The sequence below is a fragment of the Anser anser genome (genome assembly GCF_964211835.1).
Source record: "Anser anser genome assembly, chromosome: 3".
NCBI classification, from domain to species: Eukaryota; Metazoa; Chordata; class Aves; order Anseriformes; family Anatidae; genus Anser; species Anser anser.
In genome coordinates, this window is record NC_139722.1 from 49,803,001 (window position 1) to 49,830,398 (window position 27,398).

General features: G+C 41.2%; 3 protein-coding genes across 19 annotated transcripts in view; 2 read left to right on the top strand and 1 right to left on the bottom strand.

The window, feature by feature from the left end:
- The window catches only part of SESN1 (sestrin 1), a 75,492-nt gene extending 75,050 nt beyond the window's left edge, over positions 1-442 (bottom strand). For 2 of the 3 annotated variants that reach the window (XM_083831878.1, XM_083831877.1), the window contains exon 1: positions 1-442. In XM_083831878.1, the coding sequence (XP_083688004.1) occupies positions 1-327 (327 nt within the window). In that variant the 5' untranslated portion in view covers positions 328-442. The other variant, XM_083831882.1, reaches the window with a different exon arrangement.
- Positions 422-24,004, top strand: CEP57L1 (centrosomal protein 57 like 1). Of its 9 annotated transcripts, none has more exons than XM_083831884.1 (12): positions 10,793-11,097; positions 11,801-11,850; positions 12,964-13,108; positions 14,803-14,982; positions 15,567-15,688; positions 16,095-16,211; positions 16,496-16,573; positions 18,274-18,372; positions 19,131-19,208; positions 19,317-19,546; positions 21,200-21,344; positions 23,467-24,003. In XM_083831884.1, the coding sequence occupies exons 1-12, from the start codon at positions 11,094-11,096 to the stop codon at positions 23,689-23,691; spliced, it is 1,473 nt and encodes a 490-aa protein (XP_083688010.1). In that variant the 5' UTR covers positions 10,793-11,093; the 3' UTR covers positions 23,692-24,003. The 9 variants fall into 9 exon arrangements, with proteins under 9 accessions (XP_083688016.1, XP_083688015.1, XP_083688012.1 ...); XM_083831883.1 differs by having other exon boundaries at positions 10,795-11,097; positions 19,128-19,208; positions 23,467-24,001; XM_083831890.1 differs by lacking the exons at positions 10,793-11,097; positions 11,801-11,850 and adding an exon at positions 422-545 and having other exon boundaries at positions 19,128-19,208; positions 23,467-23,999.
- A 1,589-nt stretch (positions 24,005-25,593) lies between these two features.
- LOC310897824 (uncharacterized protein) overlaps positions 25,594-27,398 on the top strand; it is a 92,774-nt gene continuing 90,969 nt past the window's right edge. For 4 of the 7 annotated variants that reach the window (XM_083831847.1, XM_083831851.1, XM_083831852.1 and 1 more), the window contains exon 1: positions 25,594-25,826. The gene's annotated coding sequence lies outside the window, so the exon portion shown is untranslated. Of the gene's footprint in view, positions 25,827-25,850; positions 26,095-26,128; positions 27,292-27,398 lie in introns of those variants that run through there. The other 3 variants (XM_083831853.1, XM_083831848.1, XM_083831849.1) reach the window with 3 other exon arrangements.

The window sequence follows — 27,398 nt, forward strand, 5'->3', positions numbered from 1 at the left end:
CTGCACGCCGCTCAGGATGGCCTCGCTCTTCTCCCTCACGTCGCGGAACGGGCAGCGCTTGGCCAGCATGAGCAGCCGGGCCAGCACCCGGGGAGCGGCGGCCGCCCCGCCGCGGCGGAGCACGGCTTGCCCGACGTGCTCCAGGGCGGCGGCGCGGGCGGCGGCGTCGCGGCTGCACAGCCCGTCCCAGCGCACGTCGCCCTCCCGCTCCTCCATGGAGCCCCCCCGCCGCCTCAGCAGCCCCGCGGCGGACGCCCCATGGCGGAGCCGCGGCAGCCGACCCGCCCCCGAGGAGAACGAGCCCGCAGCCCGCTGCCCGCACCGCATCGGCGGGGGAGCGGCGCCGCCAACCGCCGCCCAACGGCCGCCACCGCGGGGGCTTCGCCTCCGGCCGGCCACCACCCCGCGGCGCCGGCGGCTCCGCCCCGCCCCGGAGCGCGGAGGGGAGGGGACGCCCCGCCCCAGCGGGCGATGGACGCGCCCGACAGGCAATCGCCTTGCAGCGCTCAGCGACGGAGGTCCAGCCGGAGCGGGGAGCGGCGTCTGTGAGGAGGGGTGTTGGGGGTTGTAGTCCGGCTGGAGGGCGGTGCTGTGCGTTTGGCGGGAGGGGGAACTACGCGTCCCAGGAGGCAGCGCGAGGCGGGGAGGGGAGGGGAGGGGAGGGAGGGGGCTGGCGGTGCTCGGCGCCGCTCCGCCTGAGCCCGGTGTACCGGTATCGCGGTGGGGCGGCCCCGGGACGGGTGAGGGAGGAGGGAAGTGACTGTTATTTCTGCACCGGGGCTCGTCGGGGGCCACTCTCTTCCCTCCCCAAGTCAGATTTTTCAAAATTTTTCACTCCGCAAACAGGTTTTTATTTTTTTCTTAAAAAAAAAAAGGAAAAACAGGAAGAAAATAAAGTTCTGAAGTTTGTGTTAGCAAAAATAAATAAGTTATAGTAATAATAATAATAAAATAATAGGCCTTGAGCGACCAGAATCGCTTATCAAGTAGGTATGTGCTGCCTTTGGTGTAGCCTAAGTAAACACAGTAGCAAGGAAGACAAACAGCACGTGTCCAAGCACAGCGGCCTTCCAAATCGAAAATAAAACAGCAATAAAAATAAAGAAAATCCCTAAAATATTCAAATTGAGCACCAGGTCCCCGATGTTTTGATGCAGGTGAGGCCCAGGCTGCTGCCCCATGGGCTGCCTTGCTGTTGCCCTGGCCGCAGGGACTCCTTCCTTCCTTTGTGCAGGAAACAAGGCTTTTTTTTTATAAAGTTAATTTTCAGCCCAGTCAGCTCCCTGAGCCAATGTGCCTCCTGGCACTGCTCCTGGAGCTGACAGAGGAGCAGGAAGCGTGCAGGCAGGGGCAGAGCCACCCAGGTGCAGCTGCCACCCCCAAGCCACCAGTTTGGAGCATACTGAAAGGCTAGAGAGCACTTGTAGGTAAATCAAAAACAAGACATCGGCCATATGTGGCCTGGCATAGTTATTTTGCATTTATGGCATGCATGTTTCCTGCTCAGACATTCAAAACTCAGACCTGAAGTTAAATACAGATCAGAAATATGTAGAAACTCGGACTCCAGGCGCAGAGCTTGGACCAGCTCACAAAAACTAGCCATCAACAGCTCCTTTATTTGCAAACAATCTGCTTTCTCCATCAGACGTTCCTTTCATTATCCTGGCACAGTTTCTCCGAAACTTGCAAAACAATCTATCATTACCTGTAGTTTTCAAGGCAGACCAATCTCTTTTTTTCCCCATTCCTCCTATAAAAACCTTTCTGCAGCGAGGCTGAGTTACCATTGTTCGGTAGCGTGAACAGGCCTGGGCTGCTTCACGCAGCTGCTTCCTCTAGGCCTTTGGCACCCTCGTGAACAATATATCTACCAAAATCATCACCACCTGCAATAAATGCGAGACTTCATTTCTCTAAGCACTCGAGGCCTCCACCCATCATAACTGATGGGTTCAAAGAAAATAATGCTGCCAGGGCCTTTTAAGTTTTATTTTTTTTAACCTTAGCTACCACTTCAGCTTCCTGTCCCGTTCTGTCGTCACTTATTACAGTCTCCCAGTTTTCCTGTGAGTAGGCAAGTCACGAATGCTTGCTTTATTTCTATCTAAATCTTGATCTTCAGAGGTTGGATGTACCTCGTTTTTCCCATGGTAAGTTTGTACTTGCTGGGTATCTCTGACAATACCTACATACATCAGAGATCAATAAGGTGAAATAGAATCAAAACTGCCGCCTTGATGTTAGACTTCAGTACGGCTTATATTCCCACACTGAACGCTAAGATTGATTGAGAGTCATGGCTCTGCCTTTTATCTTTTAGAAGTTGTTTTTTCCACTGGCTGCAAATGAACTCTGGCTACAGGAAACAGATTGTGAAACTGGCTCCAAGGCCTAAACTTCAGATTTCAGCTCTTTGTTTGATAGATTTTAATGTAGCGCTTTGGTAATGGAGATGAAGGTGGCTTTATTTTTTCCAGACCAAATCTCTGCAGTTTTCCGATACTGGGTCAAGCTCCTGTGTGTACTGCAAGACACTGTGGAAATCAAGGTCAAAGGCTACTGGCAGAATTAATCAGAGCCTGAAGTTAGGGGAATGTGTTTGTTTGATTTGTGTGTTCACTGGCTGAAGTTAATATGCTTGTTTTTGATCCCTAAAGAATGGATAAGAGAGAGGCAGAATTATGAAGGAAACAATCTGGCAACCCATCCAGAATTACAGCATTTGAGTTTTTAAAATGATAAGCTGAAGTAAAACAAATCCGTGGCTGTTTTAAACCTCAGTGTTTCCTTCCTTGATTATTTATCAACTTCCTTCTCTTTTAAATACGTAGGGACTTCTATAACCATATGCAAATCATATCCAAATGCAGAATTATTTTTTTGGAAATATAAAGTAGTTGTATTCATGTCCTCTTCTAAGTTATAAACAAGACCTAAATTGCATTTTATTTACTTGCAAAAGTTCTTTCCCAGTTTCTGTATGTCACAAAAGAGCACTTTACTGCAGAGTCCCTTTAGTCAGTTACTGGGAACTATCATTAACACAGTAAAACTCATGCAACTTAGAAGGAACTGCTTTTTGAATTAGATTCCTTCAAATGCTTTCATTTATGCCCGTTTTTGTTGAGGCTTATTTAATTCAAACTAACAAATACCTACCCAGGGATCTCTTTCTTCTAAAAGCTCACCTTCCCCTTTTGGATCTGGGTTTTGGCATCTCATCACAGTATCTGAGCACTCCACAGTATTTAATGCGTTTGTCTTCACAGCAGCCTTCTGAGGAAGCAGGGTTCAGGGACTCCTGTTTTGCAGAGAGACACCAGAAAGTTGGGCTGCTCCTGCACTATCTTTGACCTCAGGCCCAAGCTTGGTGTCAAGCCCAGACTCATGTGTCGTCCCTGCAGACTGGCCTCACTGTTCAAGCAAGGTACAGCGTACAACATGGGAGGAAATGAGAAACGTTGCTTTGAGAAGAGCTTGGCTACGATGAACCAGAAGTACAGACCTCTTAATGTCATGCTGTGCTTGCCAGCTTTCTGGCTGTACTCCATTTAAATGTATAAATGCAGCCTCAAAGACTTAAGAGCTAGACCCCAGAAGAGGGCATGTCTAAACAACAACTTCTGATCCAAGACATGCCACTGAGCTGCCACCTGAACTCTGTTAGTCCATTTCTGGATAAAAAGGTCTAGGTTTGCCCCAAGCTGGGCATCTTGGTACCTGTCTCCTGTTTGTGCCCACTTGTGGTCTAGGCAGCTCTGAGAGAGGTCCAGCTGAGAAGTTCTCTGAGCCCAGCAGACTCACCCCAGCAAGGTCAGATTTTTCTGTCTATAGCCACTGCAGGTTTTGGTGCCCATCTGCATTTGGTGGAGAACTCCCCTTCAGTGTGACAAGCCAGTGATGAGAGAAGCAGCTTTCAGCTCAAAGGGGTTTGTGTCAGCTCAAAGGGGTTTCTGTCAACACCTGGTATCTCCCAGGGGAGTGTCCTAGGTGCTCAGAAGGACAGCAGGTGGAAGGGACATCCACTCATTACTTGAAGTTGTCAGAGAAGAAGGCTTAACATCAAAACTGTTGTGAAAGAGAATGACAGAGACACGGAGGGGGAGCATGGTTTTGTAGCTGTAGGCCTTTACCTAGGAGAAGGGACTCCAGGGTTCTGGTGGCTATTCCCAAGCTAGTGCAGCTTTTTTCGTCCAGGGACTATTTACTATAGAAATAGTAAAATGCATAAAAAAGCCCAGGACTCTCTTCCAGTGGTTAAACAATGTGTCAGAGACTCATCCTTGTTTTACTTTGTCTTCTGCCTCAGCTGCCATCTCCCTGTCCTGTACTCTTATAGGCCTGTCTGAACAGGGTCATAACTTCAAACGAGAAGGTGGTGACTCCCTGCTTCCTTCCTACTCTTCCTCCTCCCAGCCTCAGCATGGTGGTCAGGGATGCAGTATGAATGCTTCCCAGGAAAGCCATTAAACTCCCACTTCCTGGCCAGTGCTCTAACCACTGGGTAACAGCATAGAGAAGATGGACACTACTTCCTCAAGCTACGCTTTAAAAGAAAATGAACGCTGCTTATTGGGAATTTTTTGTTTGCTGACAGCCAAATAGGACTTTCAAACACCTTTGGCAGGCTGTATATTAACACAGGCTTCAGTATTTTCCAGTAATAACACAAAGAAAAATGCTGTGGCAGCAGACATGTGAAATGAAATCACAGACCGGAGAAGCTACAGGGACTCTTTATTCATTGTTTTAAAGAACAGATTCTGGCACTCACCACTAGAAGAGGACTCCAAATTCTGAGTCCTAAGAGGGCAAAGGTGCCAAGCACCAGGGTGGGACTTCACATACATCCACGTTCATGGCGTTTCCCTGCAACAGCTCTTGTTAGCTCCCCACTAAGCATGTTGCTTGTTTTGGCCATATACCTACACTTCTTTTACACACAGGGAATGTAAGCCAATCATTACCAAACTCGGGATTCAGCCCTGAGGCTGATCCTGGAACATCAATCCCATATCAGTCCCACCCCTCTGTGATTTACTAAGGTCACACAGAACACCAGGAATTTAAGTCAAGTCCCTCGAGATCCACAATTATGTTCTAAGTTGCTTTGCAATCAGAGACTGTGCCTCAGGGGAGAAAAGTCTTTTAATTATATTATAATCAGTTGAAGTTTTATAATGCAACATTGTGCAGAATTTCATAGCATCTTACTCAGATGTTTCCTGCACCTATGAAGTCATGCAAGTTGAAATGTACAGTTTCTATGAAGCTAGTATTCTGCTGCATGGTTTTGAATGTTGTAAGCTTTCCCAGATAACATAGTGATATACCATTTTTGCATTTCTGAGTAGACGTTATGCCATACTATATACATACTCTATTTGGCATTGATACTTAGAATATTGTATGTGCTCAGGATGCACGATGCGGATGTACTGGACTTGCTGTGAATATTCTAAGTCATATAAGAGGATGCTATCCTTTAACATTGTTCTTCAGCACAAGAGATCTCCAAAAGAAGATTTGCAATGAGGAATTGCTCTTAAATCTGCTTGCAGTTTTTCTGCATCTTTGAAGACAGCTGTTGGTGACAAAAGATTACTTTGAGGATCATTTCTTGTGAAATGATCCTCATCCTTCATCTTTCTAAATATTTATTTATGTATTTTTGGTCATTCTTTTTCTTAGGTTGCCTGGTGTACAAATAGAGAATAGAATTCTTGTTCCCTGCCAGGTACCTAGTTAACAGCAGCACAGGAATATACGAAAAAAATGTAGGGGTGGCAGTAGGTAAAAGGAGACAAATCCTATGAACAGTTACTCTCTTTGTGTTTCTCATCACATCCATGTCATGCTCTTCTAGTTATCTGGCCAAAGATCTACCTCCTACTCCACTCTAGGTTAAAGGATGGTGGATGAAGACTGGCACTTTCCTGAGAAAGTGTTGGTAAAAACATAAGTTTACTTTGAAAATAAATTCCAGGGCGATGGTGGGGACACAATCTGTCTGTTTTATCTGCCTAGAGGGCAAGTTGCAACATTCAGAACCATCTTTCAATGATCCCATTAAATATTTGAGATGTAAAAGGTGAAAATTATCGTGCAGTAAAAGTGTTTACTGTGAATGAGTCAGTGCCTGCAATAACTATCCCCTACTTCATTAGATTTCTTCATTATGTTTGTCATGTCAACCAACACGTACATTATAACCCACACCCTACCCTAACATGTGTCTTTCTTTTTGTATTTGCCTTTCTAATCTCTAATTATTCTGCCTCTGCACAGATCCATATTCTTCTATACTGGAGATGGTTTCTCTTGAAAACCTTCCCTTCGCTCAACAGCCCAGTCTTCCTCTTTAAATCGAGGGTCAATAGGCAGAGTCAGTAATTTCCTCCTGCCTTCCAATCTGTCCATTCACACGTAGTCTGCTTTGCTCTCCAGAACGCTGGGAGAGCTGCTTCCAGTCTAAGGAGCAAAAGAGTAGATTTTGGAGGGTAAAGAGAAGTGAGCAAGCTAAGCAAACTGCATATGAAAGACAGTGTGATGGCATCAGCAGCAGAAAATAGTGGATGGAAAAAGTAACTTTTTGCTTTCCTCATGAAGACTATAGAAGAGAGCACCTTAATTTCCACATCAGTCAGTGTGCTAAGAGCAAACAGTATCTGTTGGGACTGAACCCTAAATATGAAGGGAAGAAACTTGATAGTTATTCTTGTGTGAGAGAAAATGTCCCTTTTAACCTTGAAAACAAAAAAAAACATGTCTTTGTATGCTAGTAGAGGGAGTGGGAGAAAAAGAAGTCCAAAGGGAGAAGAGCAAGGAACAAAGCTACAGTACAGTGTAAATACAAGGAAAAGGCTGGAAGTGAGGGAGGAAAAGCAACTATAACATGGGGGTGGATGAAAGGAGAAGATGAGAGAAACAGAATTACTAGGGAAGTGGGGAAGTATGTTAGTGACCATTGATAGTATTTGTTTTTGTATTTGGTGCTTATTACAAAAAGGTTATATTTAATTACTTTGGACTGTATAGAAATGTAATTTTTTTGATAACAGTCTATTCCAGGCCAGGTGCTTTCATGCTAGCTTATCTGTTGTTACTTGATAGGAACTTGCAGTCTTGCTCCTCTGAATGCTAAATTCAGTTATCAGCTGCACGTACAGGTTAAAGCAGTTTGCACCAGCTCAGTCTCCCCACAAAGGTATGATTTTATCATGTACATACGACTGAAAGCTCAGTTTAATGAGGAGTTCGGTCTCCTGCACTCTTTGAAGAAAATAGCAAAACTCATTATGACATTATGACCCAAGATTGCTTCATACACTGTCAGGTTAGAATTCTTTCCTAAAAAAAAGGTCTCAAAAATCTGTTTTTTTTTTCCCCACCTTGTTATTTCTTTGCCCAGATTACTTGTGTAACTCACTCCATTTTCTTTATTCCTCTTTTTTGTTCTCTATTTTTTATCGCGAGCAAACAGGAACTGCAGTAATATCGATATGAATGTTTAGAAGGACTGACACAATGAATAAAAGCCTTAATAGTTTCTGTTCATTACAATACTAGGTTTTACAGTACTTTACAGTACATAGTATCATGAGAAAACACAGAATTTATTTTTTTCCTTTTCTTCCAAGAGTGAAAAAAATGATTGTATTGAAGTTCTGCATGAGACTTGGAATTTAGAAGTGAATAGGTTTTGGTATAGCAGTGTCAAAGAAGAAACTGGGCACTAAACCTTTATATATCCAGTTCTGAGACTGTCCATTTCACTCACAAACAGAACACAGTTCCCATGGATTTGCCTGTGTCAGCTTTTGAAAAAACTCCCCGTTGCCACCAAGTTCCTTAATTGTTCTAACAACTTTTAGTCGCTTGTTCTAAACTGATTTACAGTGAGGATCAAGTGAACTTAAAAACATGTTGAAATGGTTTATTGATTCAGTTAGCTTTCCCTTCCTATTACTTTTGCAGCTGTCACCATTGTATATCTAACCCCTTTAGATCAAAGAAGGCATGTGAGTACCAGTTCCTTAGATATGGCCTGAGCAAGGTCGTATGTTTCAAGCTGATTAAAGTGGCTGTGTCAGGATGCTAGAGACTGGGTGTTCCCAAAACAACAATGCAGTTTGCCTGCAACTTTATTTATTTATTTTGGTCAGTGGAAAGGCTGTTCTTTGTCCGTCCGGAATGAGGCTAAAAGAGCATTGCAGCACATCCAGTACAGCTGATCAAGCTTTTTTCCTGGTTCTTGAAGGAAAGTGAAAGGGGAAAAAAATAGACCGATTGGATTGTGTCATGAAAATGGCCTCTAACATAACCTTTCGCCAGCAATACTTGGCTCAAATAGACAAGACAGCAGCCAGCATTCTGGTAGTTTCTCGATATAGCCTGCGTAGGGGCAATTCTTTAGAATTTCTCCTATAAAATGTCAGATAAACAGTGCATCATTCCTTGATTTATCTGAGAGTTTGTTTTCAGTTAAGAAAAAAATATTATGCCCAGCAGGTCAGGTCAGAAGACATATCTTTGTGTTTCTTTCTGAATAATGCTTTATTCTGATTTTTCTTTTTCCTCTTTAAAGCTGTTCTGACAACATCTCTTTTCTTTAGTTCTAAAAGGTTGCCCTCACAGCAATCTGAATAAGCCAGGACCTCTCTAAGATAGCAAATGCTGGAGAACTTAGTGAAAGCATCCCTTACATTGTCACATTATTCCTCCGGCGTATATCTTCTGGGAAACTGTTATGCCAGCATTATTCCCTGGGCCTGTTAAAATTCACTCCTAAAAAGCTTCTCTGTGTGCTGCTTTACAGTGCATGACATAATTGTATTTGTGGCAAAACATTTTTGGACTTGAGACAGAATTTTTTTTTTGAAAAATTTTTAATGCTGTGATTAACAGTGAAGGGGAGGAAAGGAAAAGAGAGGAGAAGGAGAATGAGGAAGTCATAGCTGGTCTTCGTGTAACATGTAGGATTTTGGTGACATTCAGTAGCTCCTCACTGTTTATATGCTTACTTGGGCTAGACATCAGTACTTACATGACTTCAATGAAACGGAAAATTCTGTTTGCATTAAGTAACAAACTCCATTTCGTTTGCACTCTTCAGAGGTATGAAAGTCACATATAGATATATATGGACCTAAAGGCAGGTTCACCATCCAACAGCCTTTGTGCAAGCTCACTCTGGCCTGCGTGTGGCAGTGAGCCAAGAGCCAGAAGTGGTCCTGCTGGAATGAAATGGGCCTGCTCATGCTCACCCCCAGGGGATGAGCACACCAGCTCCAGCAAGTTAGGAGGTAGGTAGTGCAATTGCTTTAGAGCAGGGCTGTCACAGAGCTAATTTACTATGCCAAAAAGCCTCCTGGATCAGGCCAGCTTTGGCTTGGAGACAACATAGGTGGCTGTGCCAGGCTAAAGGTTAACGGGAAGCCTGTGGGCAGCACTAAATTGCCCATGCTTGATGTTGGTTATGTATAACCTCCTATTTTGCATTTTTCTATGTTAAATAACAGCGGGCATCTGAGCATCATTGCTGCAGCCATCAACACAGGCTGGGTCAGTTCCAGTTAAAAAAACAAAGGGTGAGTCTCAATGCAAACTGCAGCCACGAGTGCTTCCCCCCGGGGCTCTGCTGCTGGGGCCATGGAGCCGCAACCTGGGTGTTTTGTCAGCCTCTGTTTAACGCACACGCTTCTCCTTTGGTTGTTCCCCAAACTCCAGCTGGGGCACTGATTTCCCCAGCGAGGAGCTTGTCTAAACAGCGGTGGTTTGGCTGCTTTAACTGGTGTTGTTTAAGTGCTTAATCCTCCTAGGCCCCATAGAGGTATACTAGCACAAACATTACCATTCAGGGAGAGTATCTGCTTTAAAGCACCTCTCTAGGGCTAGGTACTTGCATCCATGGTAGCATGGCATTAAATAGCAGTCAGTTAAGTTTGCCTGTGATGGTCTCATAGAAACATAAATACTCCTGGGGAAAAAGTTGGTTGTAGGACAGTTGATGTCTAAATATATTTTGGGTCCTTAATTACTTTCTGATATGTTTCTTGGTTTCATGGGCTGAAAATGTTTAGGATCTTTGATGGTGTCTTGCTGGTGTAGAGTGACTTGGTCCTTTTCCTGGCCCATGTCCTCGTCTGAGGCCTGCAGCATTGTAGATATTGCTCCTGTGTGGGATGGTTCTTATAAACTGTTTACCTCCTAAGATATTAAAGTGCTCATCTACACCAGAGCACCTCGACTGAAGTAACTGTGTTGGCAGAACCTAGAAATGCTATAGCAACCATTCCCTCAGCCTATTTTAGTCTCTGAGAAGCTGTGGCAAAACAAGGCGTCTGTAACCATGTCCACAGCAGGGGTTCTGCAAACATCAGTGTCTCAGTTGTGAATTGTTACCTTCCTTCACAGCCATCTTAAGAGCAGCCTGGGGAGCTCTTGCTGCCCATGCTTCTCCAGGGTGCATATTTCCCTCTGTTGTGCTGGTAAAATGGTGGCTGGGCATGCTGAAGCCCATGTGGGATTAGCTAGATCACCATCACTGGGCTGGTGAGCTGGCCTCTTCTCTTTCACTTTCTTCCTGCTTCACCTGCTGAACTAAAGGGTATTTTTCTTCCCTTTCTCCTAAATAGCAAACCCCCCCCCCCTTTGTGTTGCTGAGCTTGACCAGGATTTCTCAAATTTTCTGGCACTTTATTCCCTCCCTCTCTTATTTGTTATTTGCTTCGGATCATTGCCCTTCCTACAACTGTCTGCGTACCCATCTCCTTGGAAACAGCAGGACTTGTTTATGTGAAGGCAATAAGGAAACTAATTGATTTGTAGCAGCTGCAGACATGCAAGAAAGCAGGGTTCCTTCCACTGGAGGATGGTAACTCATGAAAAAGTGAGCCTCTATTTGTGCTGACTGCTGAAGGGTTAGATGGTATGGGCAAAAATGACCTTCTTACACTTATGTTTCCAAGTTGTGTTCCACTTAATAGCAGCAGCAGGAAGTTTGGTGTGCGTGTATGTGTATTTTTAAGGACCATTTTTTGTTAGTCCTTTTTGTCATCAGTGTGTAGGAGTTGAGAAGCAACAGGAAAATGGGTAAGTCTCACTTATTTTGTACTTCGAGGAATATCATGCTGTGCCATGCCAGGTACTTTGTGAAATATCATGCCAGTGCCGCATGCCAGACCTATGTTCTCTCTTGTCCCCAACCCTGATCTCTCTGTGTCTGTGGGACTTCCCCATCTGTTAGTTGGGTTTCCTGGTCCTCAAGAACAGAGCTGTGGAGGCCCACAAACAACTTATACATGCCGTACACCTGGCAGGGCCATCAGGTGGGACCTCTCACCTATCCTCTGCCTCCCTGCCCACCCAGCCTGAAGAGCCAGCTGCCTGGGCTTGGTGTGGCCAGCCAGCACCCCGAGATGGTGGCGGGGCCCCCTGGGAAGCTCTCCAGAAAAATCCTGTGGTGCAAGGGTGGGCAGCTCCCCCTCTGAGGCCCAGGTGGCCAAGGAGGGGCCATGTCAGTGCCAAGGAGGCCGTGCTGGTGCCAGGGGGGGCAACCTGAGATGTGGGATCTGTCCTGGGGTTGTTAGCATGCAAAAACAGTGGTGTCTGGGAGGCCTGAAGTCAAGCAAGCCCTGGCAATGAGTTGCTGATGTCAACAACTCTGTGATGACAGCTTGGAGAAGGAAGAAAGTATTTCCATGTACCTTCAGTTTCGTGTGTATCTTGAAGAGGAGGTGAGGATGGATGCTGATTTTTTTTCTATTTTGTATGGCCTCTGAAACGCTGCTGGAAGAGCTGTTCCTGGAAACCTCTTCTGTCATTGAAAACTTTCTTCCCCACCCGGTATGAACAAATTTTCCCGGGGTATGCTTTGTCATCATCTCCCAGTTTGGGTTAGGATTTCTTCCTCCTGTTGATAGGTTCCTCCTTTTTGTTACCTTCTTGGGAATTAGTGCCTGTAAATAGCTCTGTCCGAGCAGGAACCCCACTCAGTGGGGCTCTTGAAAGTTGCAGCACAGCAAGCCATGTTCTAGGGCAGGCAGCATCATGTGCTGCTGCCCCATCAGAACAATTTGCTCTGTGTTTTAAACTTGAGAGGTGTACCACAGTTGTATCACTGAACCTTCACATAGCTGTTTTTTAGCAACTGAAGCTGTATATAATCTTCATTTCTTAAACTATATCAAGTGAAGTGCTTGGTACTGGTTTGAAAGGTAGCTGTGTTGTGCTTTATCTTCCCTCTCTTGGTATTGTGTTTACACTTCCAATGACTAGCAAAACCTGGTCGGAGCTCTCAGAAGTGAGACCTCTCTCAACTTTAGATGTGTAAGTTGATAGGACCCTTATTAAAGTGGAAAAAAGCTTGTATTTTTGAGCAAAGCATTTGTGTGACATTGGAATTCTCTGCTCTTCCTAAGTAAAACTAGTAGATGAGTAGAAGAGCAAAGAATACAGTGGAAAAGCTTATTTTTACAGTATCAGTAAATCCAAACTTAGTAAAGAGGTCTCTAATGTTAGTTTCTTTTCTACCTCTTCCCTTCGGATGATCTATAGCCCTCCTTCGTATGACCTGTAGACCATGCTTGGTTGTCGTAGCATTCCCAGTGTAAACAACAAAATGAGGCTTCAGTGGCTTGTCGTAGAGTACATATGGACTATAAAAATGTTGTTAATCCTTGGCTTTTAAGAAGCCAGAAATAAATTTTTGGAAAGCACCAAGAAAAATCATAGAAAACTTTGGCTGGTTGAGGAGAGCTATCTTTAATGTTACAAAAGACATTGTTTTTGAATTGCATTAAAATACACAATACCTCTGGGTGCATGTGGCTTTTTAAATTATTATTTTGGTGAAAATAATCTGTTTTGATATAAACAGAGCCAGGGACTGCCCAGTGATATGCCTCGTTATATAGTTCATTGAAGAACTAATGTCATTATTTAACTCTCCTTTTGCAGGCTATGGATTCAGAATCAAAGGACAGCTTCATAGGAAGCTTTCTTCAGCCACCAGATAAAATGATTCCTGCATCCTTTGCTTATACAGAATCAAAGCAGTTGGCAGCTGTTGGAGTTGACATGCCTTCTATCTCCAATAACCAAGGTAAAGTCAAAATATGTCTTTAAAGTTGTGTTTTTAATTGTTCCTTGTGAAATCTCTTGAGCAAACTCCCCATTCTGTTTTACTCAGTTCAATGACTTGCAGTGGTTATCAGGCTGACAGTGACAGGATGTGTATGTGTCCTGAGGGAGTAGTCTCCCTGAAGTCATACATCTGGAATGGAAACTGCTGCAAGTCTTCTAACATCCTTATAAACTTTGGCTTTGAAAATTGTTTAACTTAAATATCGTCAGACTTCCTCTAAAAGCAAAGGAGAATGCTTCAAACTCAACAGAAGCAATTCATGCTTTAAATTCAGCAAAAAAAGATACGGTACTCTGACTTGAAATTGGCTTTGTGCAGTGCTATTCAACTCTCTCTAGCTTAAAATTACTATTTCTAAGCTCTTTTTTTTTTGTGTGTGTGGTATGATTAACTGGGAGAACTTCTGAGTAAAACAGACTCTCAGGAAAGTTATCAGCATATTTGCCTGTGTGAAATACAGGTCCACTATGATTGTCTTATGCCTTAATCAATGATTACTCCCTAGAGCTCATAGGACAAATGCCTAGGGGCTTAGCGTGTCCAGAGAGCTTAGTGAATAACAAGTGTACCATACTTGGATTTAATGTCACAGACAACTTTGCAATATTTCATAGGCATAGCCTGTGCATGTGTCATTATTGTTCTTTGTTTTGTGGCCTCCCCATATGAAGAATCTGTGACTTCTGTAATAATCTTCTGTCATACAAAGCTTGGGCTTTTTGGATTAAAATGTTCAGTTTAATATTACGCAGCTAAATAGTATGTCAATAGAAAGATGGAAGAAGTGCTCCCACTTCATCTTTCTGCTCTCTGGTGTCTGTTATTTATTTATTCCAATGAGGCTGTGGGAAGCTGATCAGAGTTGTTATGGAGCTAGCTATATTTTCTGGATGTTCCTCTACCAACTGAATTGGTATAAGGAAAATATCAAGGCTTATGAAATGTCTGAAGAAAAGCTGAACTTGTTACAGAACATGTCTTAAACTTCCATAGGTATGTATGTTTTTTTGAGAGCTAGTAAACTTTTCCTTGTAGTTGAAGTTGGAACTCTGATTTTATTTTTGTTGTAATTTTGACTGGTATTGATTTGAGACTAAAAGCAAAATCTTGCAGATTTGATTTTATGGTTTTAAAAAGATGTTGAATACAAGAAGTAAGACGGTTGGGTCATTACCTTTTTAAACAAAGTTTTTTAAATGCATCCTCTGCTAAAATGTCCCTTGCATCTGATTTTTTTTTTCTGCTTGTCCAGTGTCCTTTTTTATCTGCCCACACCAGTTGCATTACACCAAAACTTGTGACTGAACTTATGTACTTGTGTTCCTTGCTTCTCTGTAAACAGATGCTAATAGTTCTATGTCCCAGAGTTTGCTGTACCGAATTTGCAATGATTTCTTTGTGTTTGCTAACATTTGGAGTGAAAATAGCTTTTCTCATAGGACCTGTGCTTTCTACCTCACTTATGCAGAAAACATGTTTATTTTCTCCTAGATACATTTTGAGTGTTATTGTACTGTTGGGGAATGTTGTTCATTTTAGCGGTGATCCTAGAAAGAAAATCTAGGTAGTATTTTTCTGTTTGAAGTGTTTTATAAAAATAGTAAGAGGAACTGTTGTAAGAGCTTAAATATAACTGTTGCATTGTTTGCTAGCTGTGGTGGCAGCCCTGAGAACTCTTCAAGAAAAGATCCACCGTCTAGAGCTGGAGAAGTCACAAGCTGAAGATAATCTGTGCAGCCTCTCCGTAGCAGCTGCTCAGTATAAGAAGGCCTTAGAGCATGAATCCTACAAAAAAGACACAGCACATCAAGAACTGATGAAACAGAGGAAAGGTATTTCTCTGACTGCTAAAGTGTAGCCACAGCAACTCAAAGAGTGTATAATCCAGGGAGTGTTTGTTTTGACAAACAGCTGATTAATACAACCCCTCTTTCTTTTTTTTTGCTTCAGAACTGGGGACAGGCAGACGCCTGATAATTGCAGATCAAGTTTAGATCGTATTTGTACAGATATTAACCAAGTATTGCATAACCCATAAAGCTGTTTTAAAGAATAAGCAGATTTCAGGTGGTGTGTTTAACTCGTATGATAACCAAGCATCTGTTTACTTGTATAACACTGCTAACTTGAGAAAAGTTAGTGGAAGGGAAGGAACCAGATGCTGGTTAGATATCTACTGATATTAATCAAAGTAACAGCTGTGCTCACACCTTTGGAATTCATATTAGGGACTAGCTCTGGAAAAGCATCTTGATTCTCATGTCATATATAAAATATATTTTAACCACACGACTTGTTCAGACTAAAAAAACTTTTCTTCTCTCTTCTGGAGATAGAGAATTCCTCAAAGAGATGACAGGATGGCTAAATGTATGACTCCCATTGCTGTACTGAACATCTTTTCTTCTTTCTGTAGTTATAAGTGTGAAGTTAAATGCAGCACAATCCCGCTGCTCCCTGCTGGAGAAACAGCTGGATTACATGAGGAAAATGGTTTCCAGTGCGGAACTGGAAAAGAAAATGGTTTTAGAACAACAGGTGAAGCCTTTTAATATACTAACAAAGTAGTAATATGGTAAAAAAAAAAAATATAAAAACGTGTAAGAGCTGAACATCTTTCTTCCTCAGCTCTGTTCAGGGTGATAACAAACAAAAGCAATTTACTGTCTGACTGGCTGTTGACGGCCGTTCAATGAATTGTATGAAAAGACTCCCTAGGTGGAACTCCTAATGAGCAAAGCCATGCTAATACTTGCATATTTGGTAGACAAAATACTGCTGGAAACTTATGTCGTCTTTGTCTGCCTGGTATTTTTCATCACTTTGCAATTAAAAAAAATATTAAATTTAAACTAATTAAACACCTCTACTGTAGTGTTTGTTTTTTTGCTGTCTGAAATAATTTCAGTCAATTGCCATCTTCACTCTTGCTTACATTTTCCAGACCCAGCTTCAGAAAGAGAAAGATCAGAACCAGGTGGAACTGCATGCCAAACTTGAAAAGCTTGAAGTACTAGAAAAAGAGTGTCTTAAACTTACTGCTACTCAAAAAATTGCAGAGGTAAGCAGGCATGGAATTAGTCTGAAAGTTATTCATTTGGTACTGTTAATAGTGTAAAAGTTCTTGCAAAAGTTTCCTCTGCTAAAGCTGAGATTGTAAAACATACCTGACTGAATGCTTGGCTACCTTGGATTCATTTGCATAAGTTGTGGTTTTTTTCAGTCTGGGCCTTAAAAATTCCTACAGCCCTGTTTTATCCCAGATTACAGTTGCAAGCTACTTCAGACTTCTGATTCAGTATGGCAAACTAAAGTGTGACTAAGCATTCTTACCTTCAAATTCAGGACAAAATCAAACACTTAGAAGAAAAGCTTTCTAAAGAAGAGCATCAGCACAAGCTAATACAAGACAAAGCTACTCAGGTAGACTGAAACGGTTTTATTTTATCTCCTTTTTTATTACTGAAGGAAACTATTCTCTCTGTCCAAAATGCCTTTTTAATTACATTTAAACTCCACATGTTTAACTCTTAGAGTGGTAACTCCTGGAAGAACTCCTGGAGTACTAAGTAGACTAGTTGTAAATCACATAGGAAAAAGCTTGTCTCGATCAAGAAAGATTCTGCTTGTTTTTTTGTTAATGATAGAATTCATCAGCCTTAAAGCTGCTACCAGTGATCTGGATAAAGAGTAAATTTCTGGAGAAACTTCCACTGAATCAGGTAACCTTAACTAGAAAGTGGTCATGTAGAAAATCTTATACCTCCAGTAAGGTTGGTTGTTCTCATTTGTATTCCTCTTTTTGTTAAGATTTGCTGAGATCTAATGTACTATACTATACCTGGAAAAGTCTTTAATCAGTGGTACTGTCACATTTTTTAAGTGTGAGGTGGAATTTCACATTCACATTGTTCTGTGAAGTCACACTTGGTTCATTAGGCCACCACTCACCTGAGGAATATTCACCAAAGAGAACAAAATCAAAGAAACAGTGATCTTTTTGTTAAAAGAGCAAAGTAACTTCAGGTATTCTAAACCTCACCTCATTGAGAGGTAGCAGCCATTTTGAGAGAGCTGTTTATGATGGCATTCCCTGGAGAGGGACGTGCAGAGCTGGAGAACAATTTTGTGAGAATGCAGTCATAGCCAACAGCTGAAGTTAATTAATCACTGCAGTCTATTTTATACCTATTCCTCAGTCCAGGAACTTTGAATTAACATGCAGATTGTAGCCCAGATATCTGATCACCTCCAGAATACAGCAGAATGGCACAGTTGAAAATTTGCATTTTTGGGGGTTTCTTTCTTAAACTGTTTTTGTTGCTGCAGAGCAGAAAGCCTAGTGCAGAGATTTTATCTTCTGAGTAACATAGTAAAAATGACTTCCCCAGAGCAGATAATCTGACATTAGCAGTAGTATAAACATTTGCTCAAGAAAGGACTTAAGTGAAGTAAATTGTGTCTTAAACTAGTACTAGTTCACTGTAGGATCAATTTATGTCTGTTGGATCTGTTGGGAAACACAGGGTGTGGCAAAGCTGGTTCAGCTTCCTTTTGATGACAGAAAACTCAGAATAATCTCACTTTAGTGATGAACCTCCAGCATTGTTTAGCCGGAACTGTTACACATACCAAAACAAAGTTCTTGTCCTGTGTTTGATTGGGAATGGCTATTATCCTGTTTATCATGAGCCTTTATATCAACTTTGAACTGCAGAGCAATCTGTGGATTGTCCAACAGGCTTGACCTCTGTTACACAGATGAGCTCATTTCTCTCTGCCCCTGGGCAAATGTTCATATTCTTTGGATTTTATGATTGGATCCGCAGGAAGCAAAAGGATTGCTTTATCTCAGTTACTAGGTATCAGTGGAAAAGTACACCTGCTGCAGCTGGATATGAAAGTGGGAACTGGTAAAACAGAGCTGCAATATACGTCTGATACTGTGCCATCCTAGTGATCTGTTCAGTTTTTAAGCATAGCTTATCTTCCAAGCAGAACAGTTAATGGTGCCCTTAATTGGCTCTCATTCGTCCATGAAAGAGGGAATTAATTAGACCGTGCGATTTCAGTCTTCGAATATTACATTAAATACTTGCTTTCTTTTTTGTTTATTCACAAAGCTTCAAAAAGGATTTGAGATAAGCAGAATTTCGATGTCTTCAGTATCATCTGAAAATGAATGTAAAAAGAAAAACAGGAAGAAAAATAAACCTAAGAAGGTAACATGAAAGTTTTCATTAACATAGTGTTGCTGATAGCATCTGACTCACACAGAGATTGGAATTTGTGAAAAATGGTGATGTAATAGCCACTTGTTTTGTCTGATGCACTTTATTCCATTTCCAAAGTGAAGAACAGTGCTGAATAAATCTTTTTTTTTTTTTTTCCTTTTGGTAATTAAAACTGGGATAGGGCTGGTAATGTCTCACTGGAAAACTTTCCCGTACCAGCATGACAATAACCTCTGTTAGTCTTACTGCTGTCCTCTGTGTCCTGTCTTAGCTGCTTTTCATTTCATCTGGCAAAATTAGCTTCCAAAGTAATTTTAAGTAGGACATCCCAAGATGGCATATTGTGCCTAAGATGGCATGTTGGGGGATTGCTGAAATCAAGAATATTTTGCAACATATGTTACAGGTCAGTCAAAATTTTGCAATTCTGGTTTTGCAAACTTAAGTAAGCAATGCTCAGTTTCTTGAATGTCAATCTAATTGTCAAACTATCTGTTACTAAGAACATCTTCATATCTCCTTAGCTAAGATAATTTACTTATCTCATCTGTTATTGTTGGAAAATCCTACTCGTTCCACATACAGGAAGGAAATTATTTTTTTTAAACAAGAGGGAAACTGAGATGATACATTTCACTGCTATTTAATTTGAATTTTACTTACTCCAAAAAAAAAAAAAAAGAAAAAAGAAGTTGGGTCAGCACATTGGCATATCTTGTCTTAATTTTCTGTCTGTCTTACAGCAGAAAAATCCTACAGTGAAGAAAACACACCCTTCACAATTTCACGTAAAGGCAGGTGTACTACCTTTTGTGGCTGGGAAGGTGCGTGAAACCAAATATTCTCATTGAAATGGTAGAACCCAATTTAGTAAGTCTCTCTACTGTAATTATTAATCACTTTTGTAAACCACTTACTAATTCTGCTTTAAGTCTGTCAGCTCCAGCCATTCTGTTAGTGCAAATGTACAAAGTGTGTTGCATATTATGAAGCATCGCTGTCCACGTATCACATCACAAAGACAAGATGGAGCTACATCTAGGATTTCAGGAAAAACTGCTCTTTCGAAACCTGTATACTCTTGTTCTACATCATCTACTGTCACTGGAAGTCTTCCTGACCTTCTCTTGGCCATACAAGATGAGATGAGCCAAATGAGCTTGTGAGTACTCATCCCTGGTGTTAAAAGTGGCTTCAGCAGTAGCCCTGTGAAGCTATGGGTGTGCTATATTCAAACCTAGCTTCTTAAGTGTAGGACTAGTTAGGAGAATGTCCTGAGCAGGCCTGACTAAGGTTTTTCTCATTCAAAAATTTCTTCTTGTCCTGATATTTAACTGTTGTTGGAAGCAAGCAACATATTCTTCAGCTAGGTTTCTTCTCTTGTACTTAACTATGCTGCTACTGAATTAACAGCTGAAACAAATGAAACATCTTTCAGGCCTATGATTTTTAGAAATTTAAGATCTACTCTAAGATCTCTAAAGTATACCAAGACTGCTGTCCTAGAGAATGCTGCAAAGGTAGTGTTAATATTGAGTAAGCCTGTATCATGGAGTCAGTCCGGGTGGTAGAACAGGTTAGTGTAGCTATGGTAGGAATAGCCTTGTCACAAAGTCTAGCCTATGTTACTTTGTCCTCACTCTTTGCCTTCCGTCCATATGTGCATACCTAATGCACAGACATTGTGCGCTGAGACAGCGTGGGGTTCATTCCCATTCCTTGCTGATAGCAGAAGTTACCAGTCCTGTAAGGAGGTTGTGAGAAGAGGCACGCTTTCCTGCCAGAAAAGGGGCAGGATGAAGCTAATGCTCTAGATGCAAGTGTATGTAGCATTTTAGCTATGCAAGTAAACGAGGATTAGAAGTTGTGTTCTTAGACATCTTCACATTAACACAAGCTTGTAGAATTGTGGGCTAATGCTATGCACCTGGTCATAGTAGACATGTCAACATGACGAGCTGTGGTTGGAACAGAGGAGGACATGTTGGTTAAACCAGTTAGGATGTTGACACTGGTGTCAAATTTCTGATGTGGCAAAATTTAAACTGGCAACCAATCTCTTCTTCAAGAAGTAATGGTTGGTCTAATCCTACTAATTTAAGGATAGGGACGTTTTTCTTTATAGTAACAACCAGTTGCTTCAATTAAATTGTCAAGAATCAACAGTTACTCAGAAGTCAGAAAAGAAGCTTTGATCTTTGGAAAGATATTACTTGTCTAACAGAGTCTCTGCTTTTGATTTGTTCAGCTACTTAGGTACCAAGTAGATCTACACCATTCCTTCTAATTAAGGACCTGCTGCTAATCTTTTTTAGTACAATTTTTCAATTTGGACAATCTATCAGAAAATAACTAAGTGTTGTTTAAATTAGTACTTAAATTGATTTTTAAAAAGTTACTAATTTAAGTACTAATTTAAACACTTTCCTGTATTACCCTAGACCTTCAAAGTCTGCAGTAAATTGGGCAAGTGGTGACAATACAGTACTTCATAGCTGCTATTATCCCCTGCTCAATTTCCAAATTCTCATTTTGTACACTGTTACACATATAGTTGTTATGATTGTGGCTAAGAGAGAGGAATAAGATGTACACTGACTACGAATTTGAAGTGAGAAAATCAGACCCCATGGAAAAAGCTTTTCTAGAGTGAATATATTCCAGGTGAATGTGTATTGTGTGAAGGGGTAAATAATGCTAAATTGCTATACTCTGTATTGCATGAGATGCTAGCTGTTTTGTACACTAGAAGTACTGGAGGAAATCCTAGAGGCTATATAGTGAATACTTACTGTACCATTTTTGTCCTTAATAGTGAACATCAAGAACTTCTGAAGCAGATACAGGAAACTCAGGACTCCAAAGCTTGTGAAGATCTAGAACGGAAGCTGAGTTGCCTTGTAAAACAAATGAACATTAAAGAAGAACAACTATCCAAGCTTAAGAAGCACCAGACTATCGTAAGAAAAAAGAAATAAACTGTCCAGCCAGTAACACTCTAGTTAAATGGCTGCCACAATTCTGCCTCCTGTTGACATTAATTGGAATGTCACTGGAATGCTTAAGCCAGGATGTTCCAATATGGGTGATTAAAATTAGCTTGCTAGCTCAGTGTTCTTGTACATCTAATTTCTCCAGACTAGGGGCAAAACAAAACAAAACAGTACTTAGAGCTGGCAGCCAGATATGTATGCCAGTGAAAAAAAAATTCCTGTCCTGTAGCAGCTCTGCAATACAGAGCTGGGTTACTCAGTCTGTCACTTCTGCTCACTGTGTTAAGACAGACTGTTGAGATTTCATTCCTTTGTACCTTGTCCCTGTGGGAAATGAGAAAATATAATGCATAATTCCTGTACAGACTGGCTTAAATGTCTTGTATATTACTGAAACATTGAAGTTTTTTATTAACCAAATAGTTTATTGACTGCAACTTCTCAGAAATCATAGCCGGATAAGCCTTTTTGTTTCATTTAACCCCTAACCTGTACACATTCTGTCAGTATTTGTTTTAGAGCCATAAATAACAGATTTTCATATATGCCCATATAATACTACAATTCTGTAGATGAGCTGCTTATCCCCCCGTAGCAATTTGGTTTGGAACATAATAAAAAAATGCAAACTATAATTGTCAGATTTTTTTTTCTGATCTTTCACCTTATTTTGCAGGATAAATAGGCTCACCTAAGAGCTTTACTTATATAGGAAACAAAACAGAATTTGGTGTGAGACCTTAAGGAAAGGGAAAATTATATTTGATTTCAGTGTGAACAACTTCACTCACATTCATTCTTTGATAGATTTTACTCGCTTAAACCTTTTATTATCCAAATACTCGCAAGCCAAAGACTTTTATCAAAGTAGTCTTGTCGGGGTTGCATGTAAGCAACATAAACTAAAGACACTGAATGTTGAGTCCTCACTGTCCCTCTTGGCAATGTCTACTGTTTTTTGGATAAATAAGTTATATTCTTGAAGAGCCAACAATTACAGTGTTATTCTTTGCCTCAGAATCTTGCTGACTTTATGAACTTTAGACAGTGGACAACAACTGTATTTTTGCTTCATTTTGTGTATCTTTATGGCTACAGTCTGCCTTCATTTGGGGATGATGGGAAGAGGAATGGCACATATGATGTGGTAGAGCCTTGTTGTCATCCTTGTGTGTTATCAAAGTGCAGATCTTCTGCTGGCAAGTCATCTGTGCTGTGGTACAGCCTTATCAAAGCACATGCCTTATGGTCATGATGTAAATAGCACATTATTCATGTTTGTCTGTTTGATTATTGTCCATTATGCCCTGATTATCAATACAAACCACTCCTGTAAACCTTGACCTATATTTTTTTGGTGCTTTTGCACACAGACATTTCTATTTGTATTTTATACAAACCAATCTTAATATCTCTGATACATGTTTCTGCGTTTAGAACCTGTCGTGCTAAAAATGCTGTAGCCATCTCTTTGTTTTACAGTTAATAATATACTCTAGAATGCAATTAAAATTCATTATTTTTAGAAGTGGACTTAAAGCCTGAATTGACATATAGAATGTTGCCAGCCTAATTTTACCTTCAGGACTGACCTTTTCATGCCAAAAGACTTATTTGACACTTAAAAAACATTCTGTAGCACCCAACCGTATTTATTCTGTTTCTTGATTCTGTTGTGAGGCTTCAAAGTAAGCTGCTGAGATATGGTAATCTATAATAATCTGCATAGATTCTTGTTATTAGGGTAGTAAAATCTGAAATGTGAAAAGACCATCATAAATATAAATTGGTAACAGATGATATTCAGGCTCTCTCTCTCAAGCAAGCATTTTTACTTTAGGGAGTGGTGAGGTTCAACAGTGTACTGAGTGTGAATGAGGTCAGTTTTCTGTAATGCTTTCTGTGTGGGCGAGGTCAGTTTTCTGTAAAACTTCCAGTTTCAGCAAGAGAACTGTATGCAAGATGAGTAGGTTTTAATGATTTTTTTAAAAGGTCCATTAGGCATCTTTAGTTTGGAGTTTGGTAGAAATTTAAGTTACACAGCAGTAGTTCTTCCAAGTATGTAACATTCTAATTATTTATCTTCTAGGTGCAGAAATTAAAGCGAAAGACTCAGAAATTGAAACAGGAGGCAGCTCATGTCAAACTAAAATATGGTAACCAAACGGAAGCAAAGGAGATTACAGTCACTGTAAGGCAAAGTATGTCCAAATCTCGTGCTGGACAGAAAAGTAGCAGCTCTCTTCAGCTGCTAAAAAATGTGCAGAAGCTTCAGTCAACACTGAAGAAAGATGATATTATGTGGGAACAATAGTTCTAAAGTTTACTGTGTTAGAAGTTTTGAAGTTGTCTGACAGCTAGTGAATTTTAAATTTCACAAAGTAGCTTTTAAAAATAAAATATAGCAATTCACATTCTAAACTATCTAACAACTAGTAGGTCAGTTTGTTCTCCTCAGAATTAACTTTCATGTAGCATAGCTATAATTCCACTACACTGAATTGTAATAAAGTATTTTAATGGATTGATGAAATGCTTACGCATTAACTTGTCAAATAAAACTTAATACCCTTCTTAAACTTAAAATGATATGAAGCCTTTGGTGTCCTGTTGTCCCCCACATCCTGCCAAGAAGATACTTAAAGTTTGCTTTTCCAGAATGACTACGGCTAGTGCTTCTGTTCCATGAAAGCCAGTGTTTTTCCGTTTTCCAAAAGCCAGTGTTTTTCCTTTTTTCCACTAACTGAAGAATCTGAAGATTCATGATCTGAATCTTCAGATCATTGCAACCGAGGCAGAAAAAGAGGAATCGTCTGTTGTTTATGTATTTACACTTACTATGTAAGCTTTATTGACAATCTTAGTGTTAGGGAATGCTAGGGACTGGAAGCAAATAGCTATGCAGCTTTGCATGTGTAACCCTTCAGACCTAGTAAAAACCAGCTGTTTCATGGTAACTTCCCATTAAGCATCCCGTTGTTTTGACAAGTTTGAAGTAGCTGACTTAAAACTCTTCTTCAGAGTAAGCAATTTTAAATGACTTTCCTTGTGCCTATGAGTAGAAGTTTTCACAAAAACAGTCAGTAAATTGATGTGTTTGTCCCCGGCAGATACTGCATCTGCAGGGTCAGGACTAGTGATAGTGAATGTCAACATGGAGAAGGAAACAGAAGGACTTAGAAGTATATGTAGGGAAGGAAGTGACAAGGAGTGAGATCTGGGGGGAGAATATTGGTTTGCTCGCCATTCCAAGACTGTGGTTATGGCTCTGTAAAATTTCTTTTAGCACCCAGGTTGATGCAAGAATGAGGAGGGACAGGGGTAGGGGAAGAAAAAAGTGTTTTAATTTTTCATAAATGTTCTACTGCATATCTCAGGTATGAAAAGAAAGAAGCGGTCTTTCCAAGCCCCTCTACAGGTAAGAAAAAAACTGGAAGCATGTTCTCTTGTTAGGGCTTTGAGGAAAGACTAGTAATGATTTGTAGTCACTATGGAAAGTTGGGTCTTCAAATCACTGTTTTGCTCTGGCACCTGACAAGAGAAAGGGTTGTGACATTTTTCAGACAATTAAATTAAATTTAGAATAAACTGTTACAATCTTTGACAGGAGTTGTGTGTGAGAGCTTTTTGGAGCAGGTTTGAGGTGGGTAGTGAAGTTTATATGTCATAAACATCTTTATTAGGACTGTGGGAAACCAGGTTTTTCAGCAGATGCCTGGGGATGAATTTCCTCCATTCTACATTTCCTTCTTTGTTATGGATTATCTCTGGCTTAGAAAAGCACATCGTATGCTTAAAAGCACTTGAACACATTTCTAAACATGGTGTTTTCCTGGTATAGATAGCATTTCTGAGGTAGGCTTACATGTTTCTGGATGCTGGAATTGCTGATAGTGGAGACAAAAGAAAAATGAGTATTTCTGCTATTAACATTTTCAGACTGTATGTATCCTGCTGCCACGAGATAAGCCTTTGGCATTCCTAGAGGTAGTTAAATATCCTCTCAAGCTCTGTATGTGCAAGTGGGAGAGCAACTGAGAAGGGCTCGTCATGCCTTAAGGAGCCTAAAGCATTGTATTTCATGCAGAGGTCCAGCCTGACATGAAAATATTCAGACATTGGATTGAGGGAGAAAAACTGGCAGCATTTTGCCACAAACGCATAAAAAAAAATGGGCAAGAGTGAGAGCCAGAAGGCCCCGGGGCCTTGCAGGTGGGGCCTGAGGCAGTCACAGCCCCGGTAGCTTGGGGTTGCTATAGGGATAGCTGGGCCTGCCCGGGCAGGGTGTCTGCACATCAGTCACCTGCTCCCTCTGCGTCCTGACCCGGTGTTTGTGTTGTCTGTGGAAACCGGGGGAGAAGGTGCCATTTTGGTGCTGGAGCTGGGGAAGGAGGGCCCGCGCTGTCCCTGTGGCGGAGGGCAGCAGCTTGGCGGCAGGCAGTCAGACAGGTATCGGATGGGGCAGTGCTTCAGTGATGAAAGCCTTGAATAGCAGGGCTTCAAAATGTGCCTGCTTGCCTGCTGACAGGGGATAGCTGGTCCCAGAGCCCAGAATTAAGCTGCCCTGTTTGCCATTCTGTGGGGCGAGGGGCTGGAGGGAAAGGGAAAACTGCTAAAACAAGTCCTGTCAGCAGCTGGGCAGGGAGGGGTTGGGAATCAGCTTGTGTATTTATTTATTAGCACGTTCACAGTTTGGAGCAATTGGCAACCACATAAGGTAAGCCTTCAGAGAGATACACAGCAATGAGCGATGATACAGAATGGCAGTGATGAGGTGAACTTTGTGCTCAAGTGCTGGCAAGGTCCAGGTCCCAAGGGGATCAGGCACCCAGATTCCAGCGGGATCTGAATGCCCTAAAAGTGCTGGCCTTGGACTCCATAAACATATATTTGGAGAAAGCGCTGTGGTTAGAGAAGTCTTTTTTATAAGAACAGTATGTTTTGGCTTAGTAAATGCTTGCTCTACTCTTTTACAGATTCTTGTTTTGATTTATATCTTGTATGTTCTTGTTTGTCTTGAGTGAAACTGTATATTCCTTTTTTATAAATGTTTTGAATCTAGCTATAAAGGGCAGCAGACAAAAACATGCAGTGATCCCAAAAAAAGACTAATTGGTTTATTTACTCAAAATCCTGGCTCTTTTATGCTGAGTTATGCAAAATTGCCACAGCAAGAATGATCACTGACAACAGGTTTTGTTAGTATTTTAATCTAGGGTCGTATTTTATGGCTAGACTTTACGGAAATTGGACAAAAGATGTAGGTCAAACAGTATAATTAAAAATACAGAACAGCAGATTGGATCCAATAATAATTCACTTTCCTGCTGCTAATGAAATATGCTAGCACAAATTAATGGCTTGTTACTTAAGCCTGTTGGAAAGACTTTGTCCCAGTACAAAAGGCATTCAGTTTGAAAATGTGTGTTACAGTCTTCTAACCAGCAAAGCTAGAGATTGGACATAGCTATAAATCCAGTGTGTTCTGGGAATAGAAGCTGGCAAAAACACTCCTAGCAAAATATCAGAGCAGGATCTCACTGGGATTTGGATAGCGGCTAATGTAACCGAGTGCAGATGTTTATGTGGACCGAAAGACGTTCCCAGAATAAGAATACCATACAAACACATGGTGATTTTTATAGCAGAAAAACAAGGAAGTGGGGATAATAAAACATATGCTCTTATTTCTGATGAAGAATTTGCTGTTTTGCTCAACACGCCTGTACTGAAGTGGGCAAGGCTGCCTCTCCAGTGTCTGCTGCTGGGGCCTATGGAAGCTTCTGGAAGTCCTTGGGTCATGGGGCTGGTGCTCATGTGAAGCTCCACAGGCTCCCCTTGTGGTTCCCTTGGTCTTTCTGAAGTTGGCAGAGGAAGTAAGAGTTTCTGGAACTGTGATGTATCACACACTGAGGTAACGGCTAAAATAGGTCAGATGGATTTCATCCCAGACACCTGGTTCTCACTACAGACTACAAAGGGAGCCTAGGGTGATGAGTTTAAATAAAGATATTTGTGTTA

What these genes read in the sequence shown, in the direction of transcription:
- CEP57L1 (XM_083831883.1), top strand. An exon ending in CTACTCAAAAAATTGCAGAG is followed by an intron (nt 16,212 to 16,495) that starts GTAAGCAGGCAT and finishes CTTCAAATTCAG; the next exon opens with GACAAAATCAAACACTTAGA. An exon ending in AGAAAAATAAACCTAAGAAG is followed by an intron (nt 18,373 to 19,127) that starts GTAACATGAAAG and finishes TCTGTCTTACAG; the next exon opens with CAGAAAAATCCTACAGTGAA.